Genomic DNA, 25102 nt, shown 5'->3' with positions numbered 1-25102 from the left:
TGGCCTTAACGAGTCTATGAACAGCTGAAAAATATTTTGTATTCTTTATACCTACCACGATTATTGCTTATGTTAAAATTCTTAATTACAGGAGAATTCTTTGTCTCTAAGGGTTGCAGTGGCCACTCAACCTCAGTTTTGTTCAAATCACCTTTGCCATTGTTGTTGTCAATGATTAAAGCTTTTGTAAAGTCAGCAGCAAGCACAGCTGTAAAAAGAAAACATGGAGACGAGGAAACAAGGTGTTAAGGGACTAGCTGTGATTGATGATAAAAAGCAACAGTAACAGCAAATCAGATAGTTTGACATCAGTTTGCTCTGGAAGCTGACCATCAAGCAAATAAAGGTAAATCAGGTGAGTCAGCTGCTGGCATTCAGCAAAGCTCCTACACAAATATAGAAAAAATTACAATGCACAAACTCAATAATCCTTGCTTATCTGAGAAACTTAATATGCACAGTGATCTTTTATTGAGCTAAGGGCAGTAGGAAGGCATCAGGTCTCTGTGCAATGTGTGGTGTTGGATGAAGACTGTGCACAAATGCCTGGGACCTGAAGTTTGTTTGATTCCTGCCTCTCCTTGAAAGCTTCTGCCTGAAACTGTATTGTGTGTGTTTGTTGGCTTTAGTTCAGTTGCAAACTTTGTGTGTTTCAAAATATCTGTGCTAAGTATATATAAATGTAAAGAGAAAAGCTGATTGCTGGAACCTTTTGAAAATATCAACTTACAGAACATTTGAAGAGAATTTCTTGGACGATCTAGAGATTGCCAAGTCTTCATTTGTTCTAAGTTACACAACTGTTGTCCTGGGACTCCTGGATTTTCTGTGCTCCTAGCAAAGCCCGAGACTATGAAACTTATATACATTGAATAATGCAGTGAGCTATGAACCAATTTAGCAGTTATAAAGTTACTTCAGATTTCTCCTTCCTCTGAGAAGCCTTTACCTTTCAGTGAGGGAAGTATGGGTGGGCATGTTAAGCCTGTGTGTTAGTAGAAGGAAGGATGATTTCTAGTTACTCTATTTTGCTTGTTCTAACAAACTTGTATTTTAGAAATAAGGAAATATATCTGCAATTAAAAAATGCATAGGAAGAAGTTATGATTCTGATCTATTTTGAGCATAATTTTGTATAAATTTCCTTGTTAGTCAAATTACCTAGAAAAATAGAAAATCACGAAACAGGTGCAAAATCACTTTGAAATAATCAGCATAGCTAAACAAGACATTAAAGAAAACATTTCTGTACAGATGTTTGGCAATATGATTGAGGGGTTTCTTAGTAAACCAGACAAAATCAGTTTTTTCTTTTGGCAGTCAATATAAGAAAAAGTTAACATAATTTTCTTATTGGACTTGATCGGAAACCCCAACAACCGAGTGCACAATACATCAAATGTTGAGTTTTCTTGTTCTTGCTCACCAGATGTCATTATTGGAGAAGACTCGTGTGTTCGCGACTGAAAAAAGCAGAGTGTGGGTATTTCACATCTCATGCAGTAGAATGGTGGAACGTAGAAAGTAGAAAGGCGTGGTGGAAAGTCAATGTAGCTTCCTGCTAAAGTGTTTGCAGAGAACTGCCTCAGCAATGCATACTGGAGAGGTATTAAGTTGTTCCCAGCCTTTTATTTTGCTTGTTGGGATCTTTGGCATGACCTCATGCCAAACATAAGCTCAGTAGCTGTGAGCTTCGCCCTCTTGTGTAATGCACCTCAGAGAGAGGTGAAATTTGTAAAGGATTTGCACATGGACCTTCTTTCTCTTACCCCACATCCATTCTGCTCAGCATTCACTCAGAACGGAACTAATCCTGGAGGTGCTCCCCAGCTACTTGTTAGTGGATGATTTATTTAGGAGAGAAGTAGCGGGGAATCTGGAGAACGTCCTTGGCAAATTATCTGGCTGACATCTGAAAAATACCTTTTTTGTATGCTATGGTGTTCATTCTAATCAAAACGAAACTAAACTGCAGTGAAAAACAGCAAACTGAGACCAATTTGCAATTATCCATATTAATATAAGATGACAGTAGTCTGGTTTGTATATTTAAAAGTCTGTCCTTGAAGTGAATGACAAAGTACTCAACTGAGGATAACAGCAGTAGAAGTGGGCCCATTTTTACCCTTCTATTATAACAAATCATGCTCTTACATTTGCAAGTTTTACCATTTCCCTCCATCCCACTTGGACAAATTCCACATACGTATGATCCAAAGGTGTTCATGCAGGACACTCCAGGAAAACACAGACCTTCTTCACATTCATTCTTGTCTTCCTGACAAGTAAGCCCTGTGGCAAAACAAGCGGAGGTTAATAATCAGGAGATATTCCCTATTTATTCTTCAGCTCTAATGTTCATTCAGAACATTTCAGGCTTATTTCTCATCTGTAAACTCATTACAGGGGATGTCACTCACGTTAGCATCAATTTCCCCACAACTGGCCTTAAACATACTTTTATCAGACTATTTAGTACTGTTGTTGGCACCAGGAGTGCTGAACTTGGGACTACAGCTCCTAGAAAACTGTGCTTATTAAATATATTATTGCTCTGCCTTTCATGTCTTACCTGCTGTTTTTGTTATCATGTTTATGTGAGATCTTTGTCATACACCAAAGCAGCCAATGTACCCATTTTGGCTTTAGGATACAAAGAGTCACATAGCGATACTCTGTGCTTTTCATTTCTATGGGAGTGTCACACTATTAATAGCTTATTGTACAACAGCCTGATAGAGTCTGGCTAAAGGTGAATCTGACAAAATGATCAAATTAAAAAAAACCAGGTTCTTCTATTTAAATTAAAATTTGAAGGAACTGTCTGAAAATATCTCTGAGCCACAGAGCTGGCATTCAGAAGATAAGCTACCATAGGATCTAAACCCCAAACATTGGATTGTGGCTATTGCTGATTTTGGATGTAAATATTTTAAAATCCCATGAAGTAATTCATGTTTGGAGTCACAGTGCTGGATGAATGAATGGATACCTGTAGAGGAGGCTGACCCCAAAGCTAAAATGACTATCTGAACATGAAATGATGTGGAGTAGTCAAATGCAGTGTTGTTTATAGACTCACTTGAGCTTCAGATAAACATGCTGAATATGTGCACTTGAGAAAATTTGCTTGACTGCTGTTGGTTACTGGAACACATAGCCCAGTCTTGAACTATCCCATAACATCTGTGTTAAGGTATGCCCTTTGTTCTTTGCTCCTTGTAGAATATCCAATGAGATTGGGGCATTTTCTGGGGAGTCCGAGAAAAGGGACTTTATGGTGCCTAAGGTGCAGAATGGCTTGTTCCTTATTGGATATTCAGGTTGGCTAAGATAGAATCTCTTTTTCTTCTTAAAACTTCTGTCTTCGAAACACACATTTGTCACAGAAGACTGAATTAAAGAAACAGAACATTGTTATTCATCTTCTGCAGCATAATCTCTCATTTCTTCAGCATTTCAGAGAGGCTCCACAGCTCCTTTCAAGTTAAAATAGCATCTTCATGTAAGAAAATATAATTGAAGTGTCTCTTGGTTGTGCTGCCTCAGTGAAGCTAGTGACTTCACCTTCTCATGTCTGCTTTCTCTTGTGGGTAATAAAAAAAAAATGAACAGCAGAACAAAAGTCATGTCCCTTTTCTGCTGCCAGCTGAATAGAGGTTGTTCTACTAGCACATGCTTCTTGCTTAGGAAAGCACTCCCTGTTTTATGCATGTTGGACATCACCTAGTGTTACAGGTATTAATTTATTTTTTCTCTTTTGTTACATTTTGGATTATTGTTTATACTGTATAATTTAATTAGCACATTGATAGCATCATGCTGTTTCTATCTGATACTGCTTTCTGATGACACATTAGGAAATTATTAGACATCATATTGTGGGAAACACTGAATGAGTTTTCTTCCATTTGGATTGATAATTATTTTCTTTCCCTAAGTATAGTTTAAAGATGAAACATGATAATATGATACTATGGGCAATCAAAGTAGGAATGAAGTTCACAGTTTGGGTAACAAGATCTCCTTCTTCCTCAATCCCTTTTCCTCTTTTCCCTCTTTCTCCCACACTGTTTAGCACATGGCTGGCTTTAAAATCTCAAAAATGAGAGAATAACGAAAAGCGAAGGAAAACCATAAATAACAGCCTAAAGTTTAAAACCCACCCAACCAACTTAAATGTTGAACTATGCAAGCACCACTTCATTTCACTCAAGGAGACAATTTTAAATGCTATCTGATCAGTGTTGGCATAATGTTAATCCAGCAGTATCTGTGGCGAACATTTGGAAAGTCTTAAACTTTGCTGAAGGTTGCTGGAGAGGCAGTAGAAATTGATAGAAAATTGTCTTCAACAAGAAATGTCAGTTACTGTGCCTGTGTGACCTCCAGTGTGCTGCAACACAAGGGAGTCCCAATTCTATTGACACTGCTACCACACAAATGAAAATATTAGGAATAAAAGATCTTTAGGTTGCAAGGTTGAAACATCTGTTTCCTTGCCAGCTCTATTTCTCTGTCCCCGCATGAGAAATTGGCTGAGAAGATCAACTCCTTTCATGCCTTGAGAGGAGCTGACCACCTACAGATGTAGAGAAGGACTTCTTGACTGTGTTCAAGTTAAGCTGAATCTAAATGAAGAGGAAATCTCACTGAGAGACTGTAAGGTTATTATAAACTGTGAACAATTTCTTTTTTTTCCAATTTCCTTCTCTTCCCCTCTGCCCCTGTATTAATGAATGGATACATAGGAAAAGAAAGGATGGTTTTATGATTTAGATACAGTTTTTTCAAGGAGGTGTTCTGTTCTCAAGAAGATAAGACCCTTGCTTTCAGTGACCAAAAGAAGAAACAATAGGAATTCTTGTTAACACCGGTGCAGGGGAATGAATGAGCTTTGAACGCACAATGAGATAAGCATGTGTTAACCTCTGCAGAAATCAGAAGTATTAATAATTCTGGAATCATCATCCTCTCACATTTTCCTATGCCTCTCCCTGCCTTGTTCCTTTTTCTGCGTTGTGCACTTAGACTGCCAGAGATACACAGATGCACCTGAATTGCTACCATTCAGCAAAACACTTTGTTCTTTATCCTTCTTCTCTTGCAGTGATGTTTTGGAAGCTCTCAAAAGAGTTAACATTTTGTTTCTACTACCTGTTCCCTATCATTTGTAAAGATTTGATGGTGAAATGATGCTGTCACTTGAGCAGTATAGCATTGCCTTCTCATTAGATTATTGATGGTTTTCTGGGGAACTGAGACATAAACACAGCATCAAGGATGAGATTTTATTGTTGTCACAGAACCTGCCCTGAAGTAAAATCATCTCCTTCCCAGCTGGCTTTCAGCTCCGTTTGCTTATAATTTCTCACCTGCTATTAAAATTTTGAGATGTATTTCTGTTTCGTTCAATCATATTTTTATTTTGCTGTTGATTCTGTTTTAGCTTTTGGGCCGGGGAAGTACAGCAAAAGCACTGCATATTTATCTAAACTGACAGGGCTTAAGGATTCGGGAAAGCAGTGTTTTTCTGGCCATTAAAGTGTCCCTTGTCCTTACTTTCAGAGCTGGATGTATGCTGCTTTCAAGCACGTTATTCTAAAGTGTTGGATATTTCATTCTTGACTGCATGTGTAAGAATAAGAACCACATTTTAGAATATACACTGTATGAGTTTATAAACAAAGCATTATAATTATGGCAAACTATTTTATATAGAATAATACAGCTTGATTTCATTCTATCTATGTTCAGGAGTGAGAAACTGGTGAAGGTCAATGAACAGGAGCAGATACACTGATGTTATTAACTCATTGAATTGTTTTTTATCCATTAATCTACCTCCTTGAAGGCAGTGAAGAATTATTCTCAACAGTGTATTCAAAGTATTTAACCAAATCCAGCTGAAGATATTCCCAAATTTCCCTGGGGAAATTATTTCCAGGGGAATTCAAGACTGTGCCACTCTGGATGTGTTGATTTTGTTTAAAGTTTTGTATTTTGATCAAAATATCATTTTCTATCATTTTTCTCTATGCGTAAGGTTGTGCATAGCTCTCTCAGTAGTATTTTGTGGCATAAACACTTTCAATAGTAGATCTTGGCTGTACTGTCCCATTACCTGGAGTCATTATCAGAACGACGTGAAACTTTTGGGCCGTTTTTATGAGCTCCCAAGTCTGAATTGCTTTTGTTTCATCTCTATTGGAATCTTATATGTAATGAAGTCTGAACTTTCAATCCCACGTGACTAAAACAGAGAAGGTATCATGAACTCCTGAATGAGAGAAGGGGTGCCTTCCTGCCTCCATGAGCCCACTGAGGATAATCCGTTCATGGCTTTTGTATATAGGTACCATAAGTAGTAACAGTTACGTGCTTTTGATGTTACTTCTTCTTGAAATTTTCAAAGATATAGCGCTGTACTGCAGTCAGTATTTTGGGTGTCATGAATTCATTCATGCTTTCGTATGTGACCAGAGCAGTTATTCTTTTATGAAGATTTCAAGCACTGAAATCAGAGTTCAGCTTAAGGTGTTTTTTTGTTTTTTTTTTGTTTTTTTTTTTCTTTTCCTTTTCAGATGGTTCTGGCCCAAATGGTATCTTAAAACTGTTAGTATTCTTCCTTCACTGCTGGGAGGCTGGTTTGACTCTGACATAATGGATAGTGAGGCAAAGCCTTCCCTTTCCAATGACTAATCAAACTAATGACTACTGTGCGAGTGGCTGCTCTTTTAAATGGCACTGGTGCTAGCAGCAAAGCTAAGAAAAGGCCACGTTTAGAAATGCTGTATGTTAGATCTGCTTTCTGCCTCCTGAAAGGATAAACTGCAAACAAAAAAGCTGCAGCTTCAGTGAGGCTCCAGAAGAAGGCATGTTTGGGCCGATGTGAAAGCTTGTTGTGTTGGCAGCAAGCTGTGATACCAGCAGCTGGAGTGTGGGTCCCCGTGTGGAGGAGGTGCAAGGTTATGTGTGACACCTGGCAGCAGCTCCACACAGCCCAACACAGCTCCAAGCTGCTCTCACCTCTGTGGTCTATGAGATGCTGCTCTCTCACCTGACGCTTCAGGTTCTTGCTCCCTCTGTTTCTGTATGCACTATATGCCTTGCAGCTGCCTCTTCTGTCTTCACTGCATTTCCTTCTATTTCTCCCCTTCGTGCTTTATATTCTGCATTTCTGAAAGGAACTTTCTGGGGGCAGTGATCATTCCTCTTGCCTGTATCCCTTAAAATCATACTGTGGTCAGCCCTGAACAGCTTAAAAGCTTAGACTTTGCTCCATCAGTAAGTCTGGCAGCACAGTGGGCTTGTAGTTCTCTAAGGCTTCAACTTCTCCCTTTGGCTCACCTCAGATGTGGATAGCTGGGAAATGAGCTGAGGGAAGCTGAAATATAGTGGTTGACCACTCTATCATGGTCATTTCAGGATGCAGACCTCTAGGTCTTTTTCCTCCCTTGAGCATGGATAATTAGATTGCTGCTTTTACACTTTATCTGTCAAAAGCTAAGTCAGAAGAGGAATCTAATGTTGACCATTTGACGTATTCCTGTGGTTCCATTGCAGTCAAAATTTCCTGAAATGCAATTTGTCTCTAGTTAGAGCTGGAAGAAAGGATGTCTTACCTCCTAAACCAGGGGGACATTGACAAGCATAGCTGTCCACACCATCCACACAAGTTCCGCTTTTGCACGGATTTGATTTGCACTCATTAACATCTTCCTGGCAAAACCCTCCGTCAAATCCATTTGGACATAAACACAGATATTCACCAAGGCCCGGAGGGAATTTAATGTTGGTAACACACGTTCCGCCATTGAGACAGCTGCAGGGCTTCACTCGAACCTGAGGAAGGCAAAAGAGAGTTGTGATAAGATTCCTTTGAATAATCACTGCTGAGAGGTATATTGGTACCTGTCAGGAAGGGCCAGATTTGCAGTGCAAGCACGTTGTCTAGTATTATGAATACTTATTTCTAACCAATTTCCTTTGTCTAGATAGACGGTCTTGTACTCAGCATACTTATTTATCTGACTGGAATCTTGGCTTTAGAGGGATTTTTTTTTCAACATCACTTAGGGGCACATTCTAACTTCTTCTGAGAAAGAAGCCCTATTTGCTATAACAGCAGTTTTAACATGGTGTCTGAGGGCAAGATTTGTTCCTCATTCTTCAAAGAAATGAAAAATCTCTTCTCTTTGCCTGCCTGTGTACCATCCTTACTGCTTTACATTACAAATGGCTCCCAGTCAGGATGAGGATTGCGGCATTCTTTACCCAGTTTCTCTCTCAAGGAATAGATATCCATAATCATGTTACATATGAATGAGAACAGGATTTCAACAGATTCAAACCTCTGTACTCTCCCATCTTGTTCACTGATCTACTTTGAAACATTTCCCCTTTGCTGCCTGTGTTCAGCAGATCGGTATTTTTGATGCGAGTAGTTTGAATGAGTAGAAATTAGAGTCTTTAGGAAAAATATCCTTTTCTTCACAAAATTGTTCTTGTGCCAGGGTTCTGCATCCCACTTTATTAGCTCATCCTATCATGGGATTAATGTTAGGCTATGCAATAAAGTCATGCATGAGCTCTGCCAAGAAACTTAAAGTGTGGAGTAATGACATAAGAGCAAGACACCCTCTAAAGATATCATTGAGAATGAGTTATAATCTCCCTTTTATAGCTAAAACTCGGTCTTTTATGTTATATGCTTTTTTTTTTTTTTTCTGCGATCCAAATGCAGAACGTGAATTTTAAAGCAGATTAATGAACCATTAACAGGCTCTAGAAGAGAGTTCTTTCAAACAGCAATCAATAGCACTCTCTCTCGTTCATTGCATATATAGTTTCTACGTTCTCAGAGATATTTATTCAATTAATTGATCGTTATTGCAATGCTGCATAATATAAGGGTTTCTGAGGAAATAGCTGAAGTCTTTTTTTAGACAGTAACAAATTATTAATTATAATGACAACTGCACCAAAATGAGAACATGATAAACAGGTGTGTTATCCTTTTCTTTAAAGCATTTTTTCCTTACCTCAACAGCGTATCTGCTCTGCGCATTGCATTCATCCGACACAGTGAATTCAAAGGTCTGCATTTCTTCTGAATCAACTTTCCAGATAAGAAGGCCAGCAGGAGAGAGCCTGGCATCCTGTGGCCCATCCTCTAAGATGAATAGCACAGCTGACCCTTCCGGATCCACCGCTGTTAACTGGTAAACAAAATTCTCACCAATAAATGTCAGCAGCTGGCTGGAGGGGGCCTGGAACACAGGAGGCAGGTTGTCTAAACAGCAAAAATGAAACCATGATTACATAAATTCTTGTTTCTACCGTGTAAAGATTCACAGTGCAGGTCTTTGTAGGGGTTCTCTCAGTGATGAAAGTATCCTGAGACTAGTGGAGGAAACAATTTAGATGTTAGAGGCAGCAAATGGATTTACCAAACACACACTTTTTTTTACTCCTATTTTTCTCATGTTCCATACTGATTATTGTTGATGTGTATCAGATACATGGGAGGAGTCTGGACATATGTTTTGTAACCTTTTACTGCTCCATGTCCCCTAGTTCTTAGTGAAACTTCATCTCTAACGTATGTATGCTGATCTACCCTACCCTACTCTACTGTAGCCTATTCTGTTTAAATATAAGTAAACCAATTCTCAAAATGATGAATGACAAATTGGCTGGACAACTTTTGGGGGCAAAAGTTGTGTAACTCTTCCATTGAGTAGATTCTACTCTCTTTACACGAGTGGTAATTAAGCCTCAGCAGTTTGATTGAATTCAGTTGGACGTTTCTGGAATAAAGATCTTCTCAGTGCCAGCAGATGTACATCTGTGATACTGAAATTCTCTATCCCCAGAGACAGTAGTGCATATCATATCAACATTGGTCTTGTTATTTTTAGTGTTCTTTTCATTGTTGTTTACATTCGGTATTTCCTTAATGATGATAAAAGCCTAATTATACTGGGCTATTGTACAGTAACAGACAATTGGTGCCTGAAGATATTTACAATAAAAAGATGCGAGCAAGGCAAGGTGGAGAAAAGTAGTACGTTTTAATATTAGAAACCAAGGAAAAGTAAGATCAAATGAATACCTTCAGGTGACAGCAGCACTATGCAGGGCTGGAAATTTCATCTGAGTGTCAGAAGCCTTCTCGATCTCCAGCCTCTTTCCTCTCTAACCAGCAGTACAAAGTGACATATACTGATTTTTAAAGGAATCTTCTCACAATGCAACTTGTCCACAATTATTTTTAACTTAGAGAATGTTTATGATAATTTAAAGTCACACTCTAAAATTATGACCCGTATATTTGTTCTCGTAAAGACAACCTGTGTCTTTGCATCATCAGGGTTTTTTTTGTGTGTGCATATCCTTCTATCACGCTTTGCTTTCCATAGCATGCCTCATATTATGCAGCTATTTAAATGCCTCTGCATTTACTCATTGCTGCTGTGCTATCAAACTTTCTAAGCTGCTTCTCCAGCAGATTGTCCTGGCAAAACTGTTGAAATCTTCCATCTATTAATTTAACTTCTGCTTCATAAACAATCAAGGCGTGGAGCCCATAAAAGTTGTGCCCAAAGTTATCAATGAAATATTGATGATGGTGTGCTTTTAAAGATAAACACAAAGATTGTGTTTACTGGATGGAGGGTAAATGGTGTTATAGACACAAAAGAACATAAAACCAGATCTTATGTGGCAGCAAATCTGGAGGTGTTAGCTGAGAACTGGCTGAATATGAGCCAGCAGTGTGCCCAAGTGGCCAAGAAGGCCAGTGCCATCCTTAGCATTCAAAAGGTGCTTGAATGTTTGAAAGGCAGCTTTCCCCATGACCCCCTGCTATGAAGGGCTGCACAATGAGATGCTTGGTTTCCTTATCACTTAGAGTCTGGACCATTCCATAGTCTTTTGTGTGGCAATTTACAGTATTTGGCTCAGAGATTTCTTACAGATACCAAAAATATACATTCGTGTTTTAAAAGCAGTGTTTTCTTCAAATTGTTCCCTTAAAGATTTGTACCTGTGAGACTATCACAGATGTTTTTAGGGTCCATCACCTTTTGCTGACAGATATGGGCTCTGTATGTGGTATCAGCATATGAAAAACTTCTTTATAAGCCATTATTTTGATTTTATTAATTAAAGATTTGTCAGGTTTCAGCCAGAACAAGAGGAGAAGCCAGATGAATAGTACACATAGTGGAGTACTTTGTGTGTCTGTTCAGTCTGTATTTGTTGTGCACCCAATTGTTCCCACTGCAAACAGTCCACAAGCACTGTGCAGAATAGATCCATATCAACAAATGGAGAAACTGTATTTCATAAACTGAGTACTAAATTCCCAGCTAAGTGCTTCTAAATTTTAGAAAAAGCTGTCTTACTTTCATTAATAGACCAGGTGAACTTAGAAATATCAGGTTCACAGAGAAGACAAGGACTGGCAGGGCTTGATTCTCCTTCCCCATAGCAAAGTCCATCTATATTACAAGTACTGTCCTGTCAAAAAGAGGAAATAAAAATGGGTGGGAGGTGGATGCAATTAAAAAAAAAAAAAAGTTAAGACATTAGCAGTTAATATATTTTGGAGATGAGCAGAATCTTGCTTGTCTCTTGAAACAATAAACTAATATCAATTTATATGCTGGTACTTTCTCCTGACAGGGAAAAAGCACAACGTGGAGATTATTCAGTTTCCACATAAGATCCTTGTAGCTTTGAATCCTTTATCATAGGTAACATGTAATGCTATTTGTCATAGATGAATGTGAGCATGATTCTGTTTTCATTTTAACAGTATGTAGTGGATGTGATTGTTATTCCCAGCTGTGACTACTGATGTGACTATTTGATACCTCTCAGATGTGAAATCTCATGTAGATGTGTTCAAGAATCATGTAGATGTGGTCCTAAGGGACATGGGTTAGTGGGTAATATTGGTGGTGGAATAGTACCACTTTTAAGAGCAATAGGTAAAATACCCACAAAACCCAGACCTAGAAGGACTTTCATAATTTTCCCAGTGTGATACAACATGACAGATCTCCAACATTAAAATTTGGATGTGAATGTGATTTTATTACATTGTTGCTTTCAAAGTTCTGATGAAAAAGCTGCTGTTTTTCTGATGTGGTAATGTAGTAGAGAATAGGCTCCATAAAAGAGGAACACAGAATGCAAACTGGCCTGGTATAAAATGTCCCTTAATTGAAACACCTTTTCTGAAAGCAATTTAGGTATTACAAAGTGATGTTATAAGAGGAGTAATTAGAAAGTGGTTTGATGCAATTGGAAGCCTAGTTCAAATAATGCCTTGAAGCATCTCAGGCTAGAAATTATTATGACACCAAGAGAAAACCAGCATATTAAGATGGCATATGTATTTCTGAGTTCCAAAAATGTAAGAATAGGGAAAGCCCTTATCATAAAAACAACAACAACAAATAGTTTTAATTGACATGGTTATGACATAATTATTTTTATTCTTAAATTGAAATAGCTTTGCCCTCATTTGAGCTTATAAACTAGTGTCCACTTACTGATTTATTAGAAAAATGTGATCTTTCATCTTATTTTGGTAACTGGTACTTTATTGCAATCAGTGCAACTATAAAAAACTGTGTTTTCCCATTAGTGTTAATGAGAACAGCCAGGCAAATAGGTTAAGATGTACCTGATTAATCTTCATTTTAAAAGAATGAAGACCGGTGGTCTCCTGTTCACTTGCACTTGCCTCAGGGTAGGAAAGGATTAGCACATTCAAATATTCTTGTCAGCACCTTCCAAAAGTATCTTTTAAAGCCCCATTGAAAAAGAGAAAAGGTGTCTAATGCAGTCCTATAGAAAATGAGAGCAAGCAATCTATTTTTCAAGGGATGAAGGATGTTACACTGGAAAGTTCACAGGAAAACAAAAGGATATACTGCTCTCCTGACAGTTCCCAGTGCTCCAGCAGTTTTAAACGTAGCACTAGGCTTTTGATTATGGTTTTGAAGCTGTCAAAGCACTATATGTTTGTACTTAGTGTTATTTAATGTAAGCAAGAATGTTTTACGTTCTCTCAAGGGTGTTTTCTCATGACAAAGACTATGAAACATACATTGAGACAGCAGAAAATGGGTGTAGAAGTGAAATACCTTACAGCTGCATTACCCCATCCAACTAGCCTGAGAGAGCTAACAGAGCTTCCTAGGAAAGATAGTTCAAAGCTCCATGGCAGGGCAGCCACAGCCCAGCCCTATTTACTTCCATTGACATCTGCACACATACCTGTTGTCTGCCATGCTCTTTGGGAAGCATCCTTCTCAGAAAGGTCCAACATAAAGAGTGCATATACATACATAAATATATGTATATATAAACACTCACAGACAGATTATGAATGACAGAAAAGTATCAGTTCTGCTGAACTATGAAATAGATTTTCCTCTTCTAAAACAGTTATTGCACACAATGCATCAGAAGGAGAAAGAGAGGGCTGGGGAGGAGATGAATGATCCATATTAAACATTTATGCTCTTTAAATTACCTTTAATTTACAAAGTCCAGTTGGATGGGATTCGCAGGCCTGGCAGACTGCGTCGTACAGGGTCAGCACTCTGGAATTACTGTACTGGAAGCCATCATCAGTGATCTAAATGATACAAAAATCATCCTTATAAGTAATAATGTTCCATATGGAGACTGTCTGCTCATTTTGGAGCATATACTGTTGCACCCTTGAACTGGATGCCTGCCAGTAAGACAAATTAAAGCACTTGTGAGTCGCTCTACTGCAAGCTAACAAATTGCTTAATGTTCCAAAGTGGAAACTATTCATTAATAACTAAAAGATCTTTTGGCTCAGCTGGCATTCAACTTTCCTGGTTGCCGTTAGGTGCTTCTTTTGTTAGTTTGTTTTGTTTTTGTTTTTGATTTGCTCAGTATGCTTGTGGAGACTGCACAGGGACTTGAGTACCATAAGGATGGATTTCAGGAAGGTGTGAAATGAAAGTAAGATATTTGGCTGAAGTTTTGGGTCGCTTTCTTACTATATGGTAAATCAGTTAGTAATAATCCTAAGGAAAAAAAAAAAAAAAGGAAAGGATGCTTTATATTAACCTCTAAAAAGTGCTAGGGTGGATAATATCAGACAGCAACAGTCTTATTTCCATAGGAAGGTATATTAGAAGGGCACCCCTGTACACGTAGGCTCTTTAGAAAGCCTTAATTTAGGATGGCAGTTTTAATATATGACTACTTACAGAATAAAAAGGGTTATGTGCATTTAAATTTAATTTTTTTTTTCCTAATAAAAATGAGAAGATACCAGATTAGTGTGGAAATCCAAATGTAAAAACACTTTTTGAAGAAGTAAAGTACCAGTACTTGATCTAGGGGTTGGCAAGCCTGCCTACAGCAGGGGGGCTGAAAGTTGGTGGTCCTTGAGGTCCCTTCCAACCCAAATCATTCTATGATTCTAAAGAGCTTATCCTCCTCGCTGTGAGAAGAACAAACAAAAGAGGCAGCACTCCAGGGCTGTCTCTTCTCTGAACTGCAGTGCTTACTGGCAGCAGAACTTCCATTAAGAATATATTATTCTTAATGCATTTTACATTCCATTTCTCTCTTTAACCAGAGCGACCAGTGTTGTTTCAGTGTTAGTGCACTAATAATGGGTGAAATGAGTAGACAGGGAAAAATATAAAAAGGTATAAAATAGACTTAATTTTTATGTCTGAAGTGAGCATTGTGAATGGAAGGTAACTGTTTCCATTTCCTTTTAAATCTGTATTTTTTCCACAGATTATTATAAACTTCCATTTTGATGCCTTTTTAGAATTGGGTCCTTTTATAGTTGTTTCAATTGCTTTTCCATTAGTCGCCTTAGTGATGTGAAACAAAGTCCAAACACAGTGATGAGAACTGAGCTGGGGCAAACCTCTATTCAGATTGGGTTGACCCTTAAATGCCAAAAGCTTGCTGAGAGCTGTGTCTTGCTTGTTTGAATGCTGTGTCCCCTGGAAAGGGAGAGCTGCTGCTTCTGGACCAGCAATCAGGACAGGGAGGAGGTCTTTCCTTCTACCCACAGTGCATTTCATGCACCATGAAGCTATCTTGGCTGCTTGTGTCGCTCATCACTGAGATACAATTTGATTCACATGACTTGTTGAATTCAAATTCAGCTTCTGCCTCACTGACTTGTAAGCAAATATGTTTTTCCTGCTCGTGACAAATACAGGCAATGATAACAAATTGAAGATAACCACAGAATTGCTTCCCAAATTAGGTAAGTGCCTGCCAGGCTCTCCCACCCCTTCACCCAGGTGCCTGCATGGACAGCCTGTGTCAACTGCTGCCAAGTGGGAGTTGTATTTTGATATTCAAAGCAATTATCCCATGAGCTCTGGTGTAGCCCATGTATTCTTAATCAACATGCAGCACCATGCCATGGAAAGAACAAGTAAAATATGAAGCAGGAATACATAAAAGAGCACTGAGAAGAGCTTGGGAAGCTCTTGTTCCCCCAACATTGATAGTGAAAAAAGCTTATGTGAAACTCTGCTGATTCCCTTGAAATTTGCTTTGAGTCTGGGGAGAGATTTTGAAAAAAACTGAATGTTATTTTTTTTAATATTTATTTTTATTTTGGGAAAAAAAACTTTTTTCCTGCATTTGAGAAAGTATCTATTAATATAAACATGAAGTTCAACATTGAAGTAAGTCATACCAGGAATTTTCTGGTGTGCAAATTTTTGAATGCTTGTGGAAATCATTTCAAACCCTTTTTTATCTTGAAATCATTTTGTTCTCTGCGCTGTCACATAGAGCTCGCTGCTTTTGAAACCAAGCTTCGACTTCTGCCTTCACAATTCTTTCAGCAAAAAAATCCACGGGAGGACGGGGGTTAGCATGCCAGAGTGGGACTGAGGGGATTTAACTGTGCACACATTGCCCAGCCACGGAGCTGGTTCTGCTGTAGCGTTCAGAGGTGAGGGGAAAGGCAGCAGACTCCCAAGCACAGAGATCTCTTTGAACTCAAGTGCAAGGAAAAAGGCCTTCTACATGTGTTTTAGGAGGAAAAAAATAAGAAAAAATGACACAGACCTTCTCATGGCTGGAAAGCAGCTCCTGAAAGCAAACTGAGTCGTAATGCAATCTGGCTGCACGCCACCTATCCTGGTTGCACTGGAGAAAGGGCTGATGGGCGAGCTCTGCTCTCACAGAAATTTTGCACCCAAATGTTTTATTTTTACATGTGGCAGTGTTCAGAACACAGCTGTGGTCTTTCTTCCACTGCAAAATATTTTTCTCAGTGATGGAGCATTTAAATGAATTCAGTCTTAGCAAAGGAACTTATCTGCTGAAATTACCAGCCAGGCTGAACACTAGACCAAAGGGAGCAGGCACAAGATCAGCCAGACACCAATGTCCTAGAATATTTAGAATTTAAGTATCACAAAAGAGGCTAAACTGCAGCAGAGCTGACCCAGCTCATGCAGGCACTGCACACATAGCCATCCAAGACCACATGGTGCCATGCCTGCTCACTGTGCAGTGCAAATGTCTGCCTTGAAACCAGAGGTCAGAACCACTTTGCACTTGCTTCCTAATCATGAGTTTGAGCTGGAGTTTCCAGAAATGAAATACTAATGATTAACAATTGATTAGTCCAGCTGCATCAATCTCAGGTGATTACCTGGAGAAGTGATTGCAATTTGCGCTTTTGGATTGTCTACAAAGACACCTGTTTTTAGCTCCCATTGCTTTGGTTATGTTTTCTCCCCCGTCTCCATGACATTAATGTGATGCATCTCCTATTCCGAAGGGATGCACATGCACTTTGCTTTTTAATTTACCATGACAACTGATTTTCTTCTTCTAAATCATGTCTTAGAAACATAAGAAGAAATTCCTACTTTCACTTGCCATCTTGCGAACGGCTCATCGCCAGCTACAAAGTGCACAGCCTCCGTCTCTGTAATGTTCAGGAGAGGAATCTGGCAGTCAACAGCCTTAGAGCTGAGAAAATCTGCTTGTGTGGTTTCTTGCTCTCTTGATATCCATTCGCCGTTGAGATGCTACAGTTAAACAGAAGGAGAGTGCAGAAACTCAGGGCTCGTACAAAGAAGTTCCAGTTGTCAACATATGCTTATATTTCTAATTAATAAGAGAAGGAGTTTACAGATGGTTTATTAAAAGAGGTGATGTTGTTACTATAACCACAACAAAGAGCCATCCATGCTGCTCTGTGCATGCAAGCGATCTATTGCTTTAGGAAGGCATTTTGGATGAGCAGCTAGGATGAGCCAGGGGAAGGTGGTGGAGCAACACTGTGGCTGCTCCTCGGGCTCTGCAGCTTGAATACCTTCTGACACGTTCAGGTAATGTCTGCTGCTGAGCTAGACTGACTGCATCAAATATCACTACTTGCTCAGGGCACGTGATATCGTAAGCGAGCAAGGTATGCTAATCTCAGCTGTGTCTTGTTAAGAATGAAAGGGAATCAGGCTGAACATCTTTTTATGAGGTAGATTTATGAGATGAATCCACATCTCCTGTCTGTGCATGCAGACGTACCAAATAATTCAGTCTTAGCATTGCCCTTGTGTAGTCGTTCATAATAAAATTATAGCGTTAGCAGAAGAAATGGGTTTAATAGTGACTAGAACTTGTGACTTGGTATTGAACTATTGAAGCTTATAACTGTGCGGAGGAAGCCTTGTGTTTAACTGCAACAATTAGCATTCAAGCAAGTTTAAGAAAACAACCAAGCGTACGCATTGCAGATGTACAAAATGAGAAATAATATTTGTGATTTCGGGACTACACTGGACTACAGTGTAGCTGTACCAAACAAAGGTTAAACAGAATTGGCAAGATGTAGCTTTGCATTTCCAAGGAATCAGGAAAGGGCTGAGTTTCTTCAGCTCCCCCCACTCATAGCAAACACATTGGCAATGGTATCTGTACCCACTGCAGCAGTGGGAAGGTACTCTGTACTGCTCAGGGTTGAGGAGTTTAATACAAACATCATCAATACTTGATGAGCCCATGGGAAGTTGCTTACAATTAATCTGGTGACTTCACAGTGCAGATGGGGAGAATCCTTGAAGCCAACGCCAAACACTCGGACACGACTGCAGTCAGAGGTGCGAATGTCACATAGGCCCCTGTTCTCCAAGCTTGTGATTTCCAGAGCTTGCTCTGAAATGACAGAATGTTTAAGACAGTAACACATGCTGTTCCTCTCTGGTTTATCAGAGGTTTTGTGGTTGTTGTTATGGTGTTGCTTTGGCTGACCCTGTTAAGGCGTTGGCTGGGAGGATGGCATTTATGGCATAGCGTGCAGAAGCATCAAGGTGGGAAGTGGAGATATCTGAAGATGGCTAAGCCATCAGACTCCTCATAAGATGAAACAGCTAGGTAAAAGGCATTCTTTTTCATTTAAAAAGCTGTGGGTGTAATAAAAATAATGGTCCTCAAAGGAATGCTTGCTTTGAGGGTTAAGTCTTTAATGGATGAAACTCAGATCTGCGCAGTGTCAGCACAAGTGTCATGTACCACATAAGTTTCCCTTAAATCCTATTTTGAGGCCTTAAATAGGGTTCAAGTGATATACAAGTGATGTCCCCCTTATGGGGTTGATTTTCACCCATTACTGTTCTTAAAATGCTTTATGATTCTCAGATAAAGTTTCATTTGTATGCTGTTACGCTTCAGGTATTCATCATTTAAAATTGCTCTTTGCCTTCATACTGCAGTTACTTTACAGAGTCAAAATGAAAGGTCATTGTGCAGCAAAATTCACATCTTTACCTCAGCCAAAGTTTAATTGGGCAGATGTTCACCATAGGCTGTGGGATAGCACATCACTAGGGAGGTCTCTGACACCCTGTCAATATCAGCAGTCTGTCAGGACCATGGCCCCACGTATTCCTTGATAACATTTGTAGTTCTCATGGTCAGGAGAAGCAATTATGATGACAAACAATATAAAACAGAAGACTTGCTTCTTGTTTCCCAAATAATATTTAACAGCAGGAGTATGATTGGGAGCCCTGGGAGGCAGTGCACACTCCTGCATGGTGTACCATGAACTGTTTGCCTCCTGCATGGCAGGGAGAGGCTGCAAAGCTTTTCTGGTTCCCTGCTCCATCACCGTTGCTCTGGCAAAACAATATTGCCCATCAGTTTTCTCTGAGCTGTGTCTTATCTAAAACATAAGCTTAATATTTTAATGGCACTTTGGCTCAGTTCTGATTCAAGGGGCAAAATGCCCTTAGCTGAGCTGATAACCTTCCCCATACCTCGCTATTCCTTTAGGGCTCTGCCATTTACGCTGTAAATAGGATGAATGCTGTTTAAACATTGCCAGATTGCAGCCCATAACAACATAGCTGCATGACTCTCATTTTTTTCAGAGAAAGGAAGGGAAGCAATATAAACGTGAGAATTAGTGAGAAGATTTTTTTTCTGTACTTCTAAAATGCTTCTAGGTTTTTTGGTTTTGTTTGTTTGTTAGGTTTTGTTGTTGTTGTTGTTAGAGATTTTATTGCAGCAGTATTAGTAGTACTGTTGGACACTTTGCAATATTTACAAGAAGAGAAATGGTTTACAGCTCACCAGCATTCATTTAGTTGTGAATTCCTGCAATGTACAAAAATATTAGTCAGATGGATAGAACGGTTTTGATAAATTGCTTTTTTACGTGGTTAGTGCATAAAAAAATAATTTAAAAAAAAAGCTTCATTACTTTTTTCATGAGATTTTAATGGCTCCCCCTACTAGTACTGAAGTAGCTCAGACTGCATTAACATTTTCATTATCACTGTGGTTTTTCAGGCTTCTGTGGGTGAAGTAAAACCCCATAAATTGGGAGCAAGTGAGGCACAAGAATGTGCTCCAGCAGCCCTTCCTTCTCCAAGGCCAGGCTTTGAGGCTGGTTTCTTGCTGATGAGCTCTGCGTGCTTTTGAGAGGATTCCTTACATCTCCATGAGCATCCTGGCATTACTGTGTTGGGGCCAAGACAAAATGACCCAGCCTCAGTGCTTTTTGAAATGACTTTGGAACGAGCTGCCCAGAGAGGTGGTGGAGTCACCGGAGGTGTTCAGGAAACCTGGAGGAGTGGCACTGAGGGACATGTTTAGTGGTCATGGTGGGAGTGGGTTGATGTATTGTCTAAATAATCTTAGTGATCTTTTCCGACATTCATGATTCCATGATTCTATGACTTACAATATCAATAGAGAATTTCTTAATTCTTTCACCCAAACTGTTGCGTATGCACTTGTGTGCAGCAGCATCTTTAAGTTGGTCTAAATCTGGAGGAAATATGTTCCAGTGTATGTGGTGGGTACCTTCTCCCAAGACGTGTGGGCTGCTGTGGGCTAATCAGGATGAAAAGGAAATTTATTTGCTGGTGGAAGGGGTGAAATGTTGATGTAAGAAGAACGCACTGTGTGTTTCTGCAGTTTGATGAAGGTGGGGAGGAAGGAAGGGACTCATCTTTTGTCTGAGTGGGCTTTTTTCTGTTCCAGTGTGATGGTGGAGGAGGCTGCATTGAAACTATTTCTCTATTGTCTTATTTCTGGCCAGCTGAAGACGTAGTGCTGACGAGATGTTGGAGTCCTCTGGGTTTTTTGCAGAGAGTGCTGGGAGAAGATGGAGAAAGTCTGATGGAAATTTTATGACTCATTTTTAAACAAATGGATACCAATGCTCAGGCTTTAGATCTCAGTATATGCAGCACATCACTTTAAAAAATGTTAATTACTTTTAATGTAATGCTTTTTGAAAATGAGACATCACATTAAATGGGTGTAGGAATTTTAGGCATTTACTTTGAACATAATTTTTGATCTGTCTATCCCTCTGTCTTCCTTCTTATTTTTTTGCATATGTGAACCAATTTCAACTGAATGTGGAAGAGGAAATCTCAATGATGTTATCTCTGGAGAAGTCTCCTGGCAGTCAGTAGTTGGGTACCCACCCGTATCCTTGATGGGGAAAACTCAAGTAAGGCTGCTCTTTGTTTCTGATGTTAGTGAAGGGGAAATTAATGAGCCTATGTATGACAAATGCTCGAGGACCACGGAGTTCCATATGTGATAAGGAAATTAAATTAGGGAGCCTGAAAACTCTCAGCAAAAGAGCTACCAGTAGTTCAGCAGAAAATTGGTGGGGAGGAAGGCAGAAGTAGAGGGGAGAGCTGGGGAAGCTCACAGGGGTGAGAATAAGGGCAAAAGTTTAGGTACTCACAGAAACAGGTCATGGAGATACGGCAACCAACGTATGATTGCTGTGTTGGGGCAAGCTAAAGAGGAAGGGGGCAGTCCAACTCCTGAAGAGGGCTTTGACTTTAAGGTTACTTCTAAGAGGCCCCCAAGATCTTGGGTAATTAGATGGAAGGATGGGTTCAATTCCAGTTGGTTAGTGATGTTTGCTTTGTGCAAAGCAACAAGCAGGGAGCCAGCCCCATCCCATTGCTTCACTCCCAGAAGGAATGTACTGGAAAGAGCAGCAAGCTCAGAGCTGCTGATGGTACATGCTCTTTCTGCAGGCACTTACATGAGTCATACTTGACAAGGCGCACAGGCTACCTAATAGATGTAAAAAAAACCCTGCATAAATACACAATTGGTTTTATAGGTATTTGCTGTAGTGTATTATATAAATGTGAATAGATATTGAAGTAAAATGTAGACATTTGACACAAAATCAAGAATTTTGTAAAACTACACTCACTGAAATTTTAGTGATGGACAGGTATAGTTCATGTTTCATTTCTGCCTTTGATTAGAAATATATCCTAGCACAAATAAACATCCTTCTGCAGTGTTTGAAAGCTACACGTGTAACTTTGGGCTGGAGCTGCAGACCTGAAATCAAAACTGGCAAGAAGTTTGTTCAAATAATGAGAAGGGAATGGAGTGCCTCCTTTTCTTGCTCAGGGTGAAAAATAAGCACCTAGGTCATAAAAAGCAAATCAAGCACCATATCATAAGCATCAGAGATGATCTTCAAGTGGAAAAGAAAATTGCCCATGTTAATAGTCCAATACAATATTTATAAAGCAGGTTTTTAGAAGCATGTGGATACACACAGGCCAAGCTCACTTTGCTGTGTCCTGATGTGGCTGGTTGCAAGCCAGCCCTGTGCTGGAAGTTATCAAGCTGTCTGAGCAGGCTCTAGGGCTTACTGGCCTGGCTGTGGGCACCTGGATGCATGACCCAAAAGGGTCTGGCAAAGGCTGCCTAGTGCTTGGTTATCTCACAGCTTGGGCAAAGCAAGTCCGAATTTGCCTACTTTCGAATACATCCAAGACTATTATCTATATTTAGTGTGTAGGGTTATTACAGCAATCATATGCACAATTATTGTATGCATGAGTCTGGTATTCAAGATGTACCTATCCCAAAGCTCATTTGAAAATCCTCCCTAAGAACAAAAAGGACTAGCTATTTTATTCTCTTTCTCAGGATTTTTTGCACACCAGTTATTTCCCTGGCTTCCAAATCAGGAGCATGCTTGTCCCTGCTTGTAAAACCCAAAGAACTTGAGTTTATCCAAGTAGCAAGATATAGACCTATGTTCTTTAGATAACATGGAGAGGACCTGGTATTCTGCTTTGGTGGTCTGTAGTATCCAGGGTGGATTGCAGCGCGTGTGTTTATTATGCATGAACCAAGCTTTGCAGTCAGGGTACATTTTGGGTCATACTGGATGGCCATGAAAGGTAGCCAAAACCTGAGATCTGAACAGGAGCCTGAGAATCTATTCTGAAAGTCATCCCCGGTAAATATCACCTGACTGAATCCCATTTACCTGCCAGTCTCTTAATTGATTGTTTCTCTTTAAATTTTCTGGTTCCTCATATCAGCAATCAGTGCCAGGGACTGCAGTGAGAGCAAGAGCAAGCCCTGGCAGAGAGTGGCAAAGGCGTTTTGTGAGTACTTTAACTCCCTGCTTGTGAGAAATGGACTGCTTCAATTTCACACTGAAAGCATCCATGTGCTGCTACAATATGGTAGATTATTTTTGCTTTAGAAAGCTCACTGTGACATTTTATGTCTATTTGATCTCTTCTATTTTTAAAAGGCTCACTAGCAATTTACTTCAGCAATAGAATGGGAAGAAAAGTGTGCTGTTAACTATAGAATATTGCCTCTTTTCTAAATGGCCCTGAAAGGTGGTAAAATATAAGATCTGGTTGCACGTTCACAGTGCTCATTGTCATACCAAAGCAGATCTCATTGTCAGTCTCTTGAAGGCACTTAGAGCAGCACCCCACAGAGCAGCCTCTCCATTCTGTGATGGAGCTCCAAGGGAGTTTGGCAGAAAGAGGCTCATGGGCATCATCGTGGTCCTTATGGCCAAGCTAGTGTCCAATTGGTTGTTTTTAGTATTTTTTTTTCCTTCTTTATACTTACTGAATTGGAGTAAGATCCAGTTATTATGAACATCTTTTTTCACAGTTGCTTGAACATTATATATGTATGTATAACATAAAGAAGGTGACAATCTCTTTTTCAGAGTCTGTTGTGATAGGAGAAGAAGAAATGCTTTCAAAATAAAGAGGCAAGATTTAGATTGGACATAAGGAAAAAGGTTTTTACAATAAGAATAGTGAGGAACTGACACCAGTTATTCAGAGAGGTGGTGGATGCCCCAACCCTGCAGACACTCAAAGTCAGGCTGGATGGGGCTCTGAGCACCTGATCAAGCTGTAGATACCTCTGTTCATTGCAGGGGAGTTAGACATGATGGCCTTCAGAGGACCCTTCTACATGATTCTATATAGTGATAGATTCTAGAATAGACTGGATAGATTTATAGAAAATAAAGCATGATATAAAGAAGTTCTAGGTTTACGCTTAGTTTTTGCCTTTGATCAATTTAAACTGGACCTTTAAACATTTAGTAAGTTTTAATTCTATCGCTCATAAATTGCCTTGAGTTTGTTGCCTGTTGTACTTGAGTGTGTGTGAGTATTTGAGGAAGGAGGTTGTTGTTTGTTCCGAGCTTTTTGTTTTGGTTTGGTTTTAACAAGATTTAAGACTGAAATTTCCTGCAGTGCCTGCAAACAGCATGGTTTAAAGAAGTTATACACATGCATCTGGATTGTCTGGCTTGGGTCAGTTTAAATTAGATCTGTAATTTTGTAAACTTTTCCAGCATTTAATTCTATGTACTTCAGAAAATGGCTTTGTTTGACTGCATGTTTCTGTGAACCTCTCTTGCTGCTTTGCATTAAAGCAAATAAACTAATCACCAGAAGAAACAAATCTCCTTGATCTGATTTGCAGGAAATGGTATGGATCACTAAGCATGCAACCTTCCATGTCCCTTATCATGAGGATTTGGTATCCTTTTAAAACTTAGTTTCTATTGACTTTGTAACTATCAGGCTAATAGCACTCTTACAGCTCAGCCAGGTCTGTGCTTTGAGTGGAAAGAAGTGGGACTTAAACCTGTAGATTAAGGCTAATATTGATGTTTGTCTTTTCCGAGGTGTATAGTGTGTCTGATCTATCAAAAGATAAAGTAAAATTGCTATGAAAAGAAGAAAAAATCCTCAAAACTGACATGAAGCCTATCAGTCTCTAAGCACCACTCAGAAAACTCTAGGCAGAAATACGTTTTCTGTGACAGAGAAAAGTCTGCCTCCATCCATATAAAAGATGGTGTAAATTAGAGGATATCAACAGTAGGTTAGCCTGGCTGGGGTCACTTTTTAAAATTATGTTTGTTTTGTAAATTTTGTATTTGTTAAACTGTAAAATTTTTATATTGCTATATCCTACCAACATCTTGTTGTTGGAGTCAATAATTCTAAAAGCATGAGAACAATCTTTTCAAAAACAGGTAAATCTTATATTTGAAGAATAATGTTTGAAAATTTCAGAGCAGATGCCTTTGTTTTTATCCTGTAAAGAATATATTTGAGTAAATTTTTGGGGTCAAAATTGGTCAAATAAAATAATTTTATTCATCTCAGGTGCTGTCATTTGCAATAATTAACTTATTATTAGTTAAATTATCAGCTGACTTATTTGCAGTTAGCCTAGTAGCAGTAGTAGTTAACTCACACAG

General features: G+C 39.2%; 1 protein-coding gene and 1 long non-coding RNA gene across 2 annotated transcripts in view; one reads left to right on the top strand and one right to left on the bottom strand.

Annotated features, from left to right (window-relative positions):
* The window catches only part of LOC116227273 (von Willebrand factor D and EGF domain-containing protein-like), a 163815-nt gene that overhangs the window by 57171 nt on the left and 81542 nt on the right, over nt 1-25102 (bottom strand). The window contains exons 12-19 of the mRNA XM_090143533.1: nt 18077-18213; nt 16926-17087; nt 13556-13660; nt 11412-11526; nt 9045-9295; nt 7626-7845; nt 2155-2292; nt 56-208 (exon numbers count right to left, since the gene is read on the bottom strand). Of these exons, the coding sequence (XP_089999659.1) occupies nt 56-208; nt 2155-2292; nt 7626-7845; nt 9045-9295; nt 11412-11526; nt 13556-13660; nt 16926-17087; nt 18077-18213 (1281 nt within the window). The remainder of the gene's footprint in view (nt 1-55; nt 209-2154; nt 2293-7625; nt 7846-9044; nt 9296-11411; nt 11527-13555; nt 13661-16925; nt 17088-18076; nt 18214-25102) is intronic.
* The window catches only part of LOC149917192 (uncharacterized), a 181510-nt gene that overhangs the window by 152482 nt on the left and 3926 nt on the right, over nt 1-25102 (top strand). The window contains exon 4 of the long non-coding RNA XR_016468114.1: nt 9053-9224. This is a non-coding gene — a long non-coding RNA (uncharacterized LOC149917192). The remainder of the gene's footprint in view (nt 1-9052; nt 9225-25102) is intronic.

This window comes from Phasianus colchicus, chromosome 7, assembly GCF_987193195.1.
Source record: "Phasianus colchicus chromosome 7, bPhaCol1.hap1.1, whole genome shotgun sequence".
Lineage (NCBI taxonomy): Eukaryota > Metazoa > Chordata > Aves > Galliformes > Phasianidae > Phasianus > Phasianus colchicus.
Note: the sequence above shows the minus strand (reverse complement) of the source record. Positions and strands in the feature narration are given on the sequence as shown.